General features: G+C 37.8%; 1 protein-coding gene and 1 long non-coding RNA gene across 2 annotated transcripts in view; both read right to left on the reverse strand.

Moving 5' to 3' along the window:
• Positions 1-12,082, reverse strand: part of LOC140162675 (sideroflexin-1-like) — a 33,015-nt gene extending 20,933 nt beyond the window's left edge. Inside the window, exons 1-3 of the mRNA XM_072185948.1 lie at positions 12,017-12,082; positions 2,326-2,546; positions 1,291-1,461 (exon numbers count right to left, since the gene is read on the reverse strand). Of these exons, the coding sequence (XP_072042049.1) occupies positions 1,291-1,461; positions 2,326-2,525 (371 nt within the window). The 5' untranslated portion in view covers positions 2,526-2,546; positions 12,017-12,082. The remainder of the gene's footprint in view (positions 1-1,290; positions 1,462-2,325; positions 2,547-12,016) is intronic.
• The window catches only part of LOC140162676 (uncharacterized), a 252,946-nt gene that overhangs the window by 182,597 nt on the left and 56,158 nt on the right, over positions 1-14,191 (reverse strand). The window lies entirely within an intron of this gene.

The raw sequence follows: 14,191 nt of genomic DNA on the forward strand, positions 1-14,191 counted from the left end.
ATGACCCCAAAATGACCTTCCAAAAATTTGGCTCTAAATGTTGACTGTACCCACCAAATTTCATGCCCATACAACAGTTTTTACTAATTTGACCTCAGATGACCCCTGGGTGACCTTGGATGACCCCAAAATGACCTTCCAAAAATTAGGCTCTAAATGTTGACTGTACCACCAAGTTTCATGCCCATATGACAGTCTTTACTAATTTGACCTCAGATGACCCCTAGGTGACCCCAGATGACCCCAAAATGACCTTCCAAAAATGTTGACTGTACCTACCAAGTTTCATGGCCATATGACAGTTTTTGCTAATTTGACCTCAAATGACCCCTGCATGACCTCAGGTGACCTTGACCCACTAACCAATACAAACTTGTTCTGCCTGGGGTCAAGATGCACCCACCCAACAAGTTTGAGGAACATGCGACCCCTAGTCTCTGAGAAAAGAGGTAAATAAGGAAAATGGGCCCCCTGACCTCAAATGACCTTTTACCTCAGTATATGAACCTCACCCAGATTTTCTGACCATGACCCACCTATCCTGAAAATCTGAAGTCAATCCGCCCATGCATGCCTGAGATATAGCATCCGGACGGAAGCACGGAAGGACGGACATTGCAAAAACAGTATGCCTCGCGGTGGAGGCATAAAAACGACACACAAGCGTGTTTTGTACTACACACAAAAAAAGCATAGTCTCGTGAGAATAGACAGACATGACAAGACACACCGACAGACAGACAAACATACAAACATAATAATATTACAAAGCCTACTCACTGATACTATGTCATCATACAGCCTGTGATAGTCATATTCATTGGGACCTGTGCAGACATCCTATCAGACACACACAGACACCCACATACCCACCCCGACCAGCCCTCAAATTAAGGATCTGAAGGGGCACGGCAACTTTTTTAGGGCAAGTTGATAATTGCCTTGGATTTTCACTGAAAAGGCAAGGCAGCACGGCAGTTTGTAATATTTCAAGAGGGCATCATGGCAACTGTTGAAAATTTGAGATGGGCACCAAGGCAATTTCTCAAAAGTAAAGAAAACACACACAAACATAGATAGATGATTTTATAATGAAGGGGCAGGGCTGGGGCACCGACGGCAACTTCATTAGAGGGCACGGCAAGTGACTGCCTTGGGTAAAGGACATATTTTGAGGGCATTACGGCAGTGGGGATGGGCACCCACGGCAAAATGCCATGGGTGCCGTGGGTTAATTCGAGGGCTGACCCGACAGACAGACACACAGACAAACATACAAAGCCTACTCACTGATACCATGTCATCATACAGCCTGTGATGGACATATTCATTGGGACCTGTGCAGACATCCTACCGATAAGTATCATCTTGTCTCCTGTATCTGGGTGAAATGCAGAGTCGTATCGATATTTGGCTTGCCATAACTCCTCATTTGTGACGTTGGCTGGTACCTTGCCTTCCCTGTATCAAAATCAAACAAACTTAGTGTTAACTAGTATTATTACCTGTTCCAGCTTCGATGACACTGCTGTCACTTTTAAAGAGTGGTCCTGAGTGAAAGGATTTTGTCCTGAGTGAAAGGATTTTGTCCTGAGTGAAAGGATTTTGTCCTGAGTGAAAGGATTTTGTCCCGAGTGAAAGGATTTTGTCCTGAATGAAAGGATTTTGTCCACAGTGACGTTGTCACAAGGTATCACCGTAGCTAGAACTTATACTAATAGTTACATACATGTAGTACTTTTGTACTAATTTGACCTCAGATGGCCCCTGGATAACCATGAAATGACCTTTTCGAAAAATTTGGCTCTAAATGTTGACTGTACCCGCCAAGTTTCATGTCCATACTACAGTTTTTACTAATTTGACCTCAGATGACCCATGGGTGACCCCAGATGACCCCAAAATGACCTTCCAAAAAATTTGGCTCTAAATGTTAAAACTGCACCCACCAAGTTCATGAAGTTATTGCTAATTTGACCTCAGATGACCCCTGGATGACCTCGGGTGATGTTGACCCACTAACCAATAACAACTTGTTCTGCCTGGGATCAAGATGCACCCACCCACTCACCAAGTTTGAGGAATGTGCGACCACTATAGTCTCCGAGAAAAGAGGTAAATAATGAAAATGGGCCCCCTGTATGTGGTGATTTGTTCCAATCTTCACAAAGTGCTGCAGGGTGTTCCAATTAAAGGGGCATTCAGAGACTTTGAGTTGGCCATTTCGCTTGGTCCAATGATGACTCAAGTGTATCTCAGCACAGAGTGATCGTTTTAAGACAAATAAACTAAAAAACAAACAGACAAACAAACAAACAAACTTACTTGTATAATGTAACTAATCTTTTGGCTTCATTTAGCTGTGACCCTGTCAATAGAAGGTTTAGTGGGTTTGTCACGGCAAAGAAATGCTTGGCTCTGCCTCCATAAGAAGTCTGGTCCCATTTTGGCTCATTCAGGTTCGGTCGGTCAATAGATTGCACAGCTGATTCAACTGGACTGCCGATTGCTACCTCTGCTGCCATGATGATGATCAATAAAGGGCTCTGTATATAAGGCCAAATAAAAATAATTATTTGTTTCATATCCACCTCCCTCCTCACTTTCTGGAATCAGTCCATTTTTTTCTTCAATTTTTAAATCAAATTTTAACTTTTTCAATACCGGTACTTTGGTAAAACGTTAATGCTAATAAATTAGTCAGCATGAATTACTTGCAAACATCCACCCCAAATGGGCTGTATCCCCGGGGGTGGGGGCACTCGACTTTGGAAAAGGGGGTCTTTCAGTGAGAAGGTAAAAAAGAGGGTCTTTCTGTGAGACTAGGGAAAATCTGACCAAAAAAGGAGGTCATTCAGTTTTCAAAAATTCATCAAAATTTGAAATATTTTGAAGAAGAATAATGAAAAAAATGGGTCTGAATAGTGAGAGATTATCAAATTTTTCCCCAAAATTTTTGGAAAAAAAGGGGGTGTTTTGGTGACAGAAAAACAAAAAAGGGGGGTCACTGGGTGCGAGGGAGTTCAGTAAAACTAAATAAATCATCACTGACCATGCCCCTACATGTCACATGAAATTTGTGGGGTCAAAGGTCAAGTAAGGGTCACAGGGGTCAAAAACGTGATTTCAGCTCAAATGCTACTTCTCCCACAAATTATGTAGGACAGTAACGCCACTTGCACACATGCATTGTTATTACCCAGTGTCTATAAATCATACACAGATTTGAGGTCAAAGGTCATTAAGGGGTCACTTCCGGTATAAAATCAAATTCCTTCAACAAATTTTATTAGCTAAGAAAAACACAGGAGAGTGACAGTATGTGCACACATGAATTATGTTTTCCTAGAATGTATATGGTATTTTTTATTTGGGGTCAAAGGTCATTAAGGAGTCACTTCCGGTATAAAACGAAATACCTTCAAATTGCTACTTCTCCCACAAATTACATAGGACGGTGACGCAACTTGCACACAAGCATTGCTATAATGAAAGACAAAGATAAAGACAATTTATCGCGTCTGATGTCACCTGTCAATCAAACTCGAGCACGGTTTGTTTACAAGTGTCGTGATGATGACTTGCTGAACACGGATTTATAACCGGGCGCCTTAAATTTTGCACCTTCGACATGCAAACCATCTCAAAAGTTAGGTCTTTATAGTAGGAAACTTTCTTTGGTGAAGGCACCATGTCGACAATGCCTAGAAAAGCTGCTTTTTGCCTTATAAAAGTACGTAATTTTTCGCCATTTGCTGCTATTCCTTTTCTCCGAACAGCACCAGATAGATCGGTTTTCCTTTTACGCGCTGATTAACCTGTGTAAACCAATCAAGGATCGTAATTGACAGTGACATCAGATGCGATAAATTGTTTTTATCTCTGTCTTTAATTATATTACCCAGTGTCTATGAATCATACACAGATTTGAGGTCAAAGGTCATTAAGGGGTCACTTCCGGTATAAAACCAAATTCCTTAAAAAAAATTAATAAGCTAAGAAAAACATAGGAGAGTGACGTTATGTGCACATATGAATTATGTTTACCTTATGTATGTGGTATTTTTTGTTTGAGGTCAAAGGTCATTAAGGGGTCACTTCCGGTCGAAGACAAAAAACATTCAAAATGTCCCTTCTGTCACAAATAACATGGCAGAGTGATACTATGTGCACACATGCATTAATTGGCATAAGGCAATGCCTGTGGGGTTTTCGTAGATTTTGGGGTCAAAGGTCATTAAGGGGTCACAACACGGCTGTGTTTGTGGTCTTAGACCACAGCTAAGTCTAGTTGATCTTGTTTTCCATGAAGCTTGCACTCTCTCATTGTGTATAGAATTGATTGAGCTACTGACCTATACCCTGTGTGGGCAAATCATACTTCAGTATGACTTGCCCTGAACGTCAATATATGTTCGGAAGAGACGGATAAATTGCATGACAGCCTGCTAATTTAAGCTTCCTAGAATATCTATTGCACATAACATACGAAGTCACAAACTTACCAACTTCAATATGCATTTCAAATACAGCATACCAGCTGTTAATTATTACAGATCCTGTAGAATAACTTACATATAATCTTCAATTTCATGGAATCCCGTTGCTCAGAATTGCAAATGTCATTTTTATCTGTCAAATGCGCTGTGGATGTGCTCAGAGATTTTAAGATATGCTCCATAAATCACAGATGTGAAACTGACTTTATACCACTCGCTCGCTTTCGCAGAAAAGCGAAGCCTCCGGCTACCTCGTGGCACTGGGCATGACGTCATCATGGATGTGTGCAAAATTTCTGACGGGCGCCTTATTTATTTATAACCCGTTTTGTAATTGCAAAAACCATTAATTGCAATCGTAAGCCAATCAATGAACGCGACGGCCTTTTACGGTATTAATGTGAGTATGTGACCCGCCAGTAAAGTACGTCTAACCTGATTGGTTTACAAAACTACTTTGATATTTAAATTGCTAAGCCAGTCAGCGTGCTCGATGCTTAACAACCTGGTCGTAGAGGTTTTCGAGAGGCGAATTCACGTGGACTCGTGGTGATCCAGCGATCGAGTATAAATTCGGCATGACTTCTGCGATCGCAGGTGCAATAACAATACATGGACACACTCACTGACATTTACACAATAAAATAATGAATTATTTATGACATGCATGGGCTGGATTTTACGATCGAGGTAAGGTTTTCGGTCTGTCCCTGCGTGAATTGTTAGTTTTCAGCATCAAAGATACTTGCGATGACCAGTTTTTTGCGGACACTTTGATAACAGGTAACTTTTATAGGTCATAGGGTAGAAACGATAGTTGTACAATTGTACGAAAATATATATGTTGTTATAGGCCTAAAATGTTTACAAAAATATATTGGTCCACACGTTGTGCATGTAATGTATTCAGTTGTTCGACGTATACTACTGACCACACACAGTTGAATTCATACAATACATACAAGAGCTTATGATTTGAAAAGACAGCCACTTGACGATAATTTTATTCATAGCATGTTAGCGTTATTTAAGTATTTCTGGTACGGTACTTATTCCTAGCTACAGGGCTAATGAGCTCCGAGTTATTCATGGAACATTGAACATTGGTGGTGTCAATTTTCTTTTCATATGATTAGCAGTGGGCTATACAGAGGTGAAAACTACTTTTTTTGTCATATGATTTTCTAAACAGTTTTTATTTATTCCTTTTACCCTATCTCAATATGAAATGACAAAATTTTTGGCCTGGTGTCCGAGAAAAAAGTGTGCAGCGCCCTCTTGTGTCACCATACCTTATTATTGTTGAGGGAGTGGATTCGAGTACAAAATCCTTTAAAGTAGTCCTTTTCTGGCATGTTGCTATGATTTTGGTGTCTAAATATATGTAAATGAGCTCAAAATACCTAATTTTGGAAGTTGCATAAAAATTGGACATTGCGTTTTCTTAAAAATGGACATTTTGGGTTAAAATTGAGTATGAGGGCGCTTTTCATGATCTTTCGAAAGTTAACGTCCATTCGCTGTTTTTAAGTTAATAGCTATGAAGATGATCATTAGTTCAAACTGCTCAAGAAATTTGAGCATTCACAATTAGTTTGTCCGTAGCACTCGTTTGAATGTTCCTTCAATACTGCTATACAAACACATGGGGGTCAACGACCTTTTATCATGTACAATCCAATGGTGGCATCCAAATGAACGTTCTGATGAGCGTTGCGGACAAACTACTTCTGCTAAAAAGCTCACATTTCTCGAGCAGATCAAACTTCGGTGTATCTTCATAGATGGTCATTTTCATGGTAAAGGGTGTAACTTTTGATTTTTAGGGTCAAAATTTCAAACCACTTAAATATGTTTCTCTTTACTGTAATCATGCATAGAAGCAACTTAAATTCCAGTAAAATAATGTTTCAAGCCAGGCTTAAACCTTTTGATTTCTGATAAAACATTTGACATTTCCATAGTAACATTTTGGTTAAAATCTAAGACAAAATGTATTTTACATAAGCTCAGAAAATTATGACATGAAAGCTGGAATACATGTGAAATCCCATTCCAAAGTAACTCAACAGATATAATGTTTTGCTATGTTTGTAATTGCAATTTTGAAAATTTTTAACATCAAGGGTCATTTGCAATGGAAATTTCCCAACCTTAAACATATTTTTTAAGTTTTAATTGGGTTCCTAAAATAATTTGAATGTCTAACTTCATGTACAAATACTACTTGATGAAAGGAACCTCCCAGCCATGTTTCACAGAAATTGGAGTTATTTTTTAGAATTGGCACTTCAAGCGATTTGTGTTTCGGAGGCTTCAGTTAACAACACAGGTGATCATAAAAGTTAAATATTTGGCTAACTACTACAAGTTGACATGAAAAAATAGGTTAAAAATATCACAATTACCAATGTTCATGCTTTGCTTCTAAGTATTGAATTTCAGTTGTGACAAAAATTAAATTATCACAGCAAGTCATTTTTTTTTTGTTTCGAGGCTTCATGTTAACAATGGTTAAACATTGCAGAAGTAGTTTTTTTGAAAACAACACTGTTGGGATCATCTAAGCTGTTATTTTCTTGTGTGTATTGAATCAATGATTCTATGCAGCAGATATTGTAGATTTATAACATGGTAATTTTTTCACCCATTTGTTAAGTATGGTGTTATTTGCATGTGAAGCCTCCGAAACGGGCTTTCTTGGGTATCAGTATATTTTTCAAACATTAACCATAATATCAATTTTTTTTTAAATTTATAACATTCTGCACATATCATGTAACAATTACAATGCAGATATCAATATGGAACACACCAATTTAGATATGCATAGATGATAATTAACCTTATTGTTGTTTCGGAGGCTTCATTTGTTTCGGAGGCTTCAATTGTTAACGGAAAGTTTGTATTGGGTCCCATTTTCAAACGGTGATATATATCTCCACGATTTAAAAACAAGTGACTTGAGGATCTACTTTGCTACATTTTGATAAATAGATTGGATGAGCTCTTTTATTTATATTTGCCCAAGCTTGCTGAACAGTTTGTTTCGAGGCTTCAAAAAGTTAACGGAAAATCGGCTCTTTGAAGTCAAGATTTTATAAAAATTTTAAAAGCTTGCAAATCGACTAATTTTTGTTACCCATTTCAAGTTAAGATATCAACTGTTATGAATCAAGAAGAAGTGAAGAAATAACCAAGAATTATGAACCAAAGCTATACCCACAAAGTTTGTTAACAATTGTTAACGGAAAATGAAGCCTCGAACGACAAATCTCAAGTCCAGTTCTCAAAAATACAGGGCTGTTCACAATTAAATCTAATGTGGCAGTGTTTACTGAACATATGACCGTACTTTCAGGATAAGAAAAATTATCCATGAACTAACTGAAGAAAACACAGGGTTTTACAAAAATGTTACTGTTTTTTATAGTTTTTCAAAATGGCAATATTAGGTACATTTAAGCCTGCTAAAACTGAACGCAGTAACTCCCGAAGATGATTAGGCCTATGGCCAATTCCACCGTTACGGACGTTACAGATACATGCAACTTGCAACTTTTAAGTGAGTAGCACACATGTTTGCTGTTAGGATAACACTTTATTTCTTTGTATGCTACTAGTACACACTCTAATGTTCAATATAATGAAGCAATTTTGTTTTGGCTTTCTTAGTTAATTAGCTACAGAAATTAGAAACAAGCGTTACGGACGTTACGCGAAAGTGCCTGCCATTTTGACAGATGGTACATATCCTTAAATCTCCATTCAGTTCTGTGTTTTATTTTTTTCTGTTAACTATATTGAGCAAGCCCTGACTCCATTCTATGTAAACATGAAAAGCAAGTTTGAAATTAATACTCCTGTATCATCCTACACTGTTAATTTAGTGTTACGGACGTTACATTTTATCTAAAATGTAACGTCCGTAATGTTTTAAAAAAAAAAAAAAAAAAATGTCAAGGTGCTTCCTCAGATTTTTTCTTTACTATCTTGAAGTAGGTCTGACATCAATCTATGGAGGCATCATTAGCAAATTTGAAATAAATGCTCCTGTTTTGAGCAATAATGTTCCAAAATTTTGTTACGGACGTTACAAAAGGCACTTTTGGCATGGAATTGGCCATATGCTACCCAAGGTAGCTGCTAACTAGATGACTTATGTGGCCAAAAATCATGGAATTCTGTGGCTTTATTAGAACACTACGGATCAAAATGTTAAAAATCCAAAGTTACACCCTTTACCGTGAAAATGACCAGATATAAACATTAAAATACCGAAAGGAGAGAAATTTGCGCAAAATCTTGAAAAGCGCCCTCACGCTCAATTTTGTCCCAAAATGGCAATTTTTAAGAAAACGGAATGTCTGACTTTCATGAAACTTTCCAAATTAGGTATCTTTAGCTCATTTACATATACACCAAAATCATAGCAATATGCCAGAAAATGAGTAATGAAGGATTTTGTACTCAAATCCACTCCTCCACAAAGATAAGGTATGGTGACACAAGAGGGCGCTGCACACTTTTTCTCAGACCCCTGCCAAAAATTTTGTCATTTCATGCTGAGATAGGTTAATATAGAACAACAAAAAAACTGAAAATAAAACAAAGTATGAGCCATCTATACTATAGCCCACTCCTATTAAATATGATTAAATTCTCAAACAGCTGAATATATCACATTATTAATATTATCGGTCGATTTAAAAATGTTTCGGTGGAATTGCAGTTAAATGTATGTGTTGAAAGAACACGATAATCGTATCTTAGTAATTGAATGTCCAGTGAGTTAATTGAAAACAAAGATTTGTTCAGGGTCCATTGAATTTGTATGGACTGCACTGGCGCTGGCTAATTGATTGTAAACTGTATGGTACAGTACCACATTGAATTCCCACGGGGACTCATGACCATACATGCATAGCACTAGCAGCGGAGATAGCATGATATGATAGATAGACACCCATATGATAAAGGACGCGACGCACACGGTCGACGTCCTATACGATAAATATAAATTTAATACTCCGTTGGTGAGCGACGGGCGAGTGGTAGTGAGCGACAGGCGAGTGGTATTTCACTGAACGCAAGAAAAGGAGTTCTATCTGATTGGCTAGCAATCGATCGCTTAGGTCGCTCAGTAGTCAACTACAAACTCATGCATTCAATTCGATTGAAATCGATTATTCTATTATTGACGAAGATAAAGAGCGTGATAGTGTGTCAATAATGTACATTGTATTGCACCTGGTTTTACCAGCATTCCTTTATAAAATAATTTTCTCAAAGAGTTGAATATTATCAAAATTTTTACAGCGGATTTCAAATGTTTTACATCAAAATTGCAGTTAAACATATCCACAGCAAAATACCGGTCCTCACCAATTAGTACATTTAATATCCAGTTAGTACATTTAAACGAAACCTGTGATTTACGTGACAACAAATAAAATTTTCTTACAATAGAAATATCATATGGGATACTGATATGGTAGGCCGCAACCGCCACAACGTGGAGCTGCTACGCGTAGCTGACTTTTTGTTCCGTGGAGCCAAATTGACCAATCATGTTAGAGTTTTCATTACTCGGAGGTAAAACTGACCAATCAAGTACGACTTACTCATTACGTGAAGCGAATTTAGTCATTAAGAATTTGCCAGACGAGCTTCACGTAGTTGCAAGATATCCTCGGTCACGATAGTTATGATTCAAAAAGTAATTTATGAAAAGTACGAACCGACTTATTATTAAGATGGACATGCACTCACAAGAAACTCATACAGTATTGTACACAACTATATAGCTAGGCAGAGTGGTGGTAAACCATGCACACAATTCTGCGATCTGCAGTGTATCGCCGGGAGCTGATTTGTACATCTTGCTTGGCGTGGCCTCACGGAATTCGACCTTCAGCAAACCAGTTCGGATTTACTTTATATACTAGTAGTAGGCCATACATACTGTAGTTACGGTACTGCCCGTTTTCCTATACACAATACTCAGTGCGCTCACCATTGACGCGTGACCTAGTGTATGTTAGAAGGTTTTATGCCATTGCCTATATGACGTCACTGTGTAAAAAATAACCAGTCAATATTTAAAGTATTCTCTGAAATTCTAGAAAATATAGTTTTGTAACATTTCCTAAATTTTTAGCTAATTTAGGTGTTTGGAAATATTGGTACTTTTGTGTTTTAGGAAGGATATGTAAACGACAGATAACACCAAAAAATATGAACAAATTATTTCTAAACTGTGTTAAGTCTGCAAACCATTATGCTTCTCATTTTCAAGAACGCTGGTTAACAATAAGCAGACTATTGTCTCATTTAAGTAAACAAAAGCCCAGACAGTATTGTTACCTTGCGTTAAGCTTTATAATCATTCACCCAACTGAAACTATAATACCAGCTCATTGTTCATTGCACAGGTAAAACAGACACAAGTGCAGTGTGTATTTAACCAGAGAAGATCTGATGTAATATAGTTGAGCTGTTTTCATTGAGTGTTATCTTGGTTTAATAGCTTTTAATGTGGTTTAAGTCCTTCAAAGGTCGTGGTGAATTCTACTGTAGACATGACTGCATCATGATTATTTTAAAGTCAACAACATTCAACAATATGATCACCGTGATAGTATGACAGTATCAGTAGGCCTACCGTGGGTGTCAGTGATCCTGGCCTGACACAGTAGACAAACAAACAAACACGCCACACACATGGCACATGCATGCAAGATAACATTGACTATACACTAATCAAACAATGGTATTGATCCTGTACAACTGTTTGTGGTTTATTTACATTCGATTCATTTAAAATCCACATAGTAAACATTAATTTTGGCAAGAGTTTTTCTCTCTGGAACGATGATGCATCAACTGGCTCCGCGTAATGAAAAGATCTAACATGATTGGTCAATTTAGCTCCTGTTGAAAAAAGTAAGCTACGCGTAGCAGCTCCACGTTAATGGCGGTTACTGACCAGCCATATACTGATCATGCGAAAATCGTAAAACATAGAATAGAAACAGTGTGGCGGCTCTCAAAATCTCAAATTGTATGCATAGCCTGAGTCGCACGGCCTATCTCGAACAAAATAGCTCAAAATCACCATGCGTAGTTGTTGAAAAACGTGAGGATTTATCGTACTACCACGGCAATTTTTAAGACGAAGATATAGGGATGATGATGGTGTGCGACGGTGGGATATTTCTCACTAGCTTTACATAACAGTCACGACGATTTGTAATTAAACAATTTCGTGCATGAGTGATTCTCATGATGATGAAACATTTGCTGATGATGCATGGATGTTCATGTGTTTAATGTGCCAATCGTGATCCTGGGGTAAATCATTAAATGTATATTAATTTTAGACAAGTGTGCATGATTTAACTAGGGATTTAAGCTTAACTCTGTCCCTGACCCTGCCCCTGTCATGACAAAATAAACATGCATCTCAACAAACACTTACAATTACATTGCATGATAACAAACGATTTAACATTTACCTTTTAAAACTGAGTAAATCTACCCTGTTCTTTGAGTACAGCTCCTGATTTCGACTACTCGTATGTTGAGCCGTAAGTATCTTCGCGACGAAAGTATCGATGCGCATGTGTAGTGTAGGAAAGTGTAGGAATATTCAAAGTGAGTCGGTCTGTAAAGGGAATTCCCATATTTATATTTCCGGTTATTTTGTGCAGCAGTACCATAGATGAACTCCTGGATGGGGCAGCTTTAATTAGCATGAGGCCGCATTGATATGTAAATAGCGTATTGTTATTTAAATTTGCGCCCAGACGTATTGAGGGCGACAGTCATGTTATCCAGACGGAGAATGGCTGCATATGCCGGGCATGTCAATTTGCTGAGTGAAGGCTGATAATCACCTTTCTGTATAGGTAATAAGCTAGTATATTTCGTGTACCAGTTGGTTATAACAAAAAATTAGTATCATATTAAATATATTAAATGTATAAACTTTGAAATTTACATGAATTTGAAGAGCAGAGCTTCGAAATGTAGCTAAGTCAGGTGATGTGAAATTCTGCTGCGTGACCCCCTCTGCGTGGTAGAATTATATTCATAAAATATTGAATTTAACAGATATCGTGGGTAGCCAACCACGATTTATCAGCATTTAAAATATATGTTAATTAACAAAGATAAATAATAAAGAGTACAAATGGCAATTAACTAGTAAACAAGCCTGAAATCTTAAAATGTTGCCACGTGATTTCCCGAACACATGATATGTTAACATGTGACCACTATTCAGATTTACCGTAAATATTTGGAGTATGCTTGCACATCACTGTGCATTTCTTTACTTCCGTATAAAATCAATAATTCATGCTGGGAGCCAAGTAACATTGTCTGCTCAGAGCAGATTGGTATTTTATTTTACTTGAGAGCATAATAGAAATACATAAAAACGAATAAGGCGCCATGATGGAAGGTCAGGTCGGGTATCAAAGGTTATTCATAACTTAAATACTACTTGTATTTCCCACCTTGCCTCTGTCACATGTTTCCTTCATATTATTGACAGCAAGTCCTAATTTTGACTTTGCTATTGCAAAATGTCATTTCATATCAAATTAGTAGACTTTCTTTGAAAAAACATATCACTGGTGCCTGATGGGAATACCCGTCCGCCATTTCATTAAACTGGATCGTTTTCGCCTGTTTTGCGCCCAGATGTATTGGGGGCGCGCTATACTCTCATTGAACAGGCAAAGTTCGCAAAACTAACAACGTTGTTATTTGCCAAACTCAATTAACATGATCCAAGGGTCGAACATGAATTATTCATAACGAGCTATAACGGATCGATAACTGGCCTCACTTTCTAGCTAGTAAACCAGCTGAATTTTTCATAGATTTTGCGTTGCTAATAGAACAACCGTGAATTTAGTGTCACCCCCTTGGCAGTACTCGTGGCAGAGGCTCGATACTGCACAGATAAACAATGCTAACTTCGTTTTCTCGTCCAAAATTGTTTGTTTGTCTGTTAGTATATTAAATTATTACTAAGGAGCCAATGTGTACGGTCTTCAGTACCAGCACATTCAGACCCGAAAGACAAGTATATGATGGAATTGCAGTACTCATGATAATGGGGTCATGGTCACTGACATGCTGATGTAGTGACACCACCACTGTGTCACTGAGGTAAGCTTAAATTTATATTTAAACTAGCATATAAATACTACTAGCCCGAAATGCATGACCTTTTCTTTCCTATCCTCGCACAACGGAGATGTCACTGGTAGCCGTAGAGAAGACGACTGAGGGTTTCGGGCTATATATAAACTAGCTAATAAACTACATCCCCATGGTAGGTATGTTCATAAAATTTTGAAGTTCAATATTTTTAGCTGAAAGTTCTTTCATTTGAAAGAGAATCAAATTACCTAAACAATAAGGGGTCAATCATGTTTCTAGTGCATATACTTTTGAAGTTACAGACAAAAATAGTGTCACCAAATTGTCCAAAATTTTGTGTGTGAAATTGTGACAGCAGGCACATGTACAATGTATACTACTGTATGTGACCCCAGATGACCTCCTATTCTTTACTGTAAGAAAGCGGTTTTGGATGGTCTTGATTTACACACAAATTGCTTTTGAGCTAAATCGAGTGTCGACTTGGTGGAACATGGATTGCACTATGTGATAGT

The sequence above is a fragment of the Amphiura filiformis genome, chromosome 10, assembly GCF_039555335.1.
Source record: "Amphiura filiformis chromosome 10, Afil_fr2py, whole genome shotgun sequence".
Lineage (NCBI taxonomy): Eukaryota > Metazoa > Echinodermata > Ophiuroidea > Amphilepidida > Amphiuridae > Amphiura > Amphiura filiformis.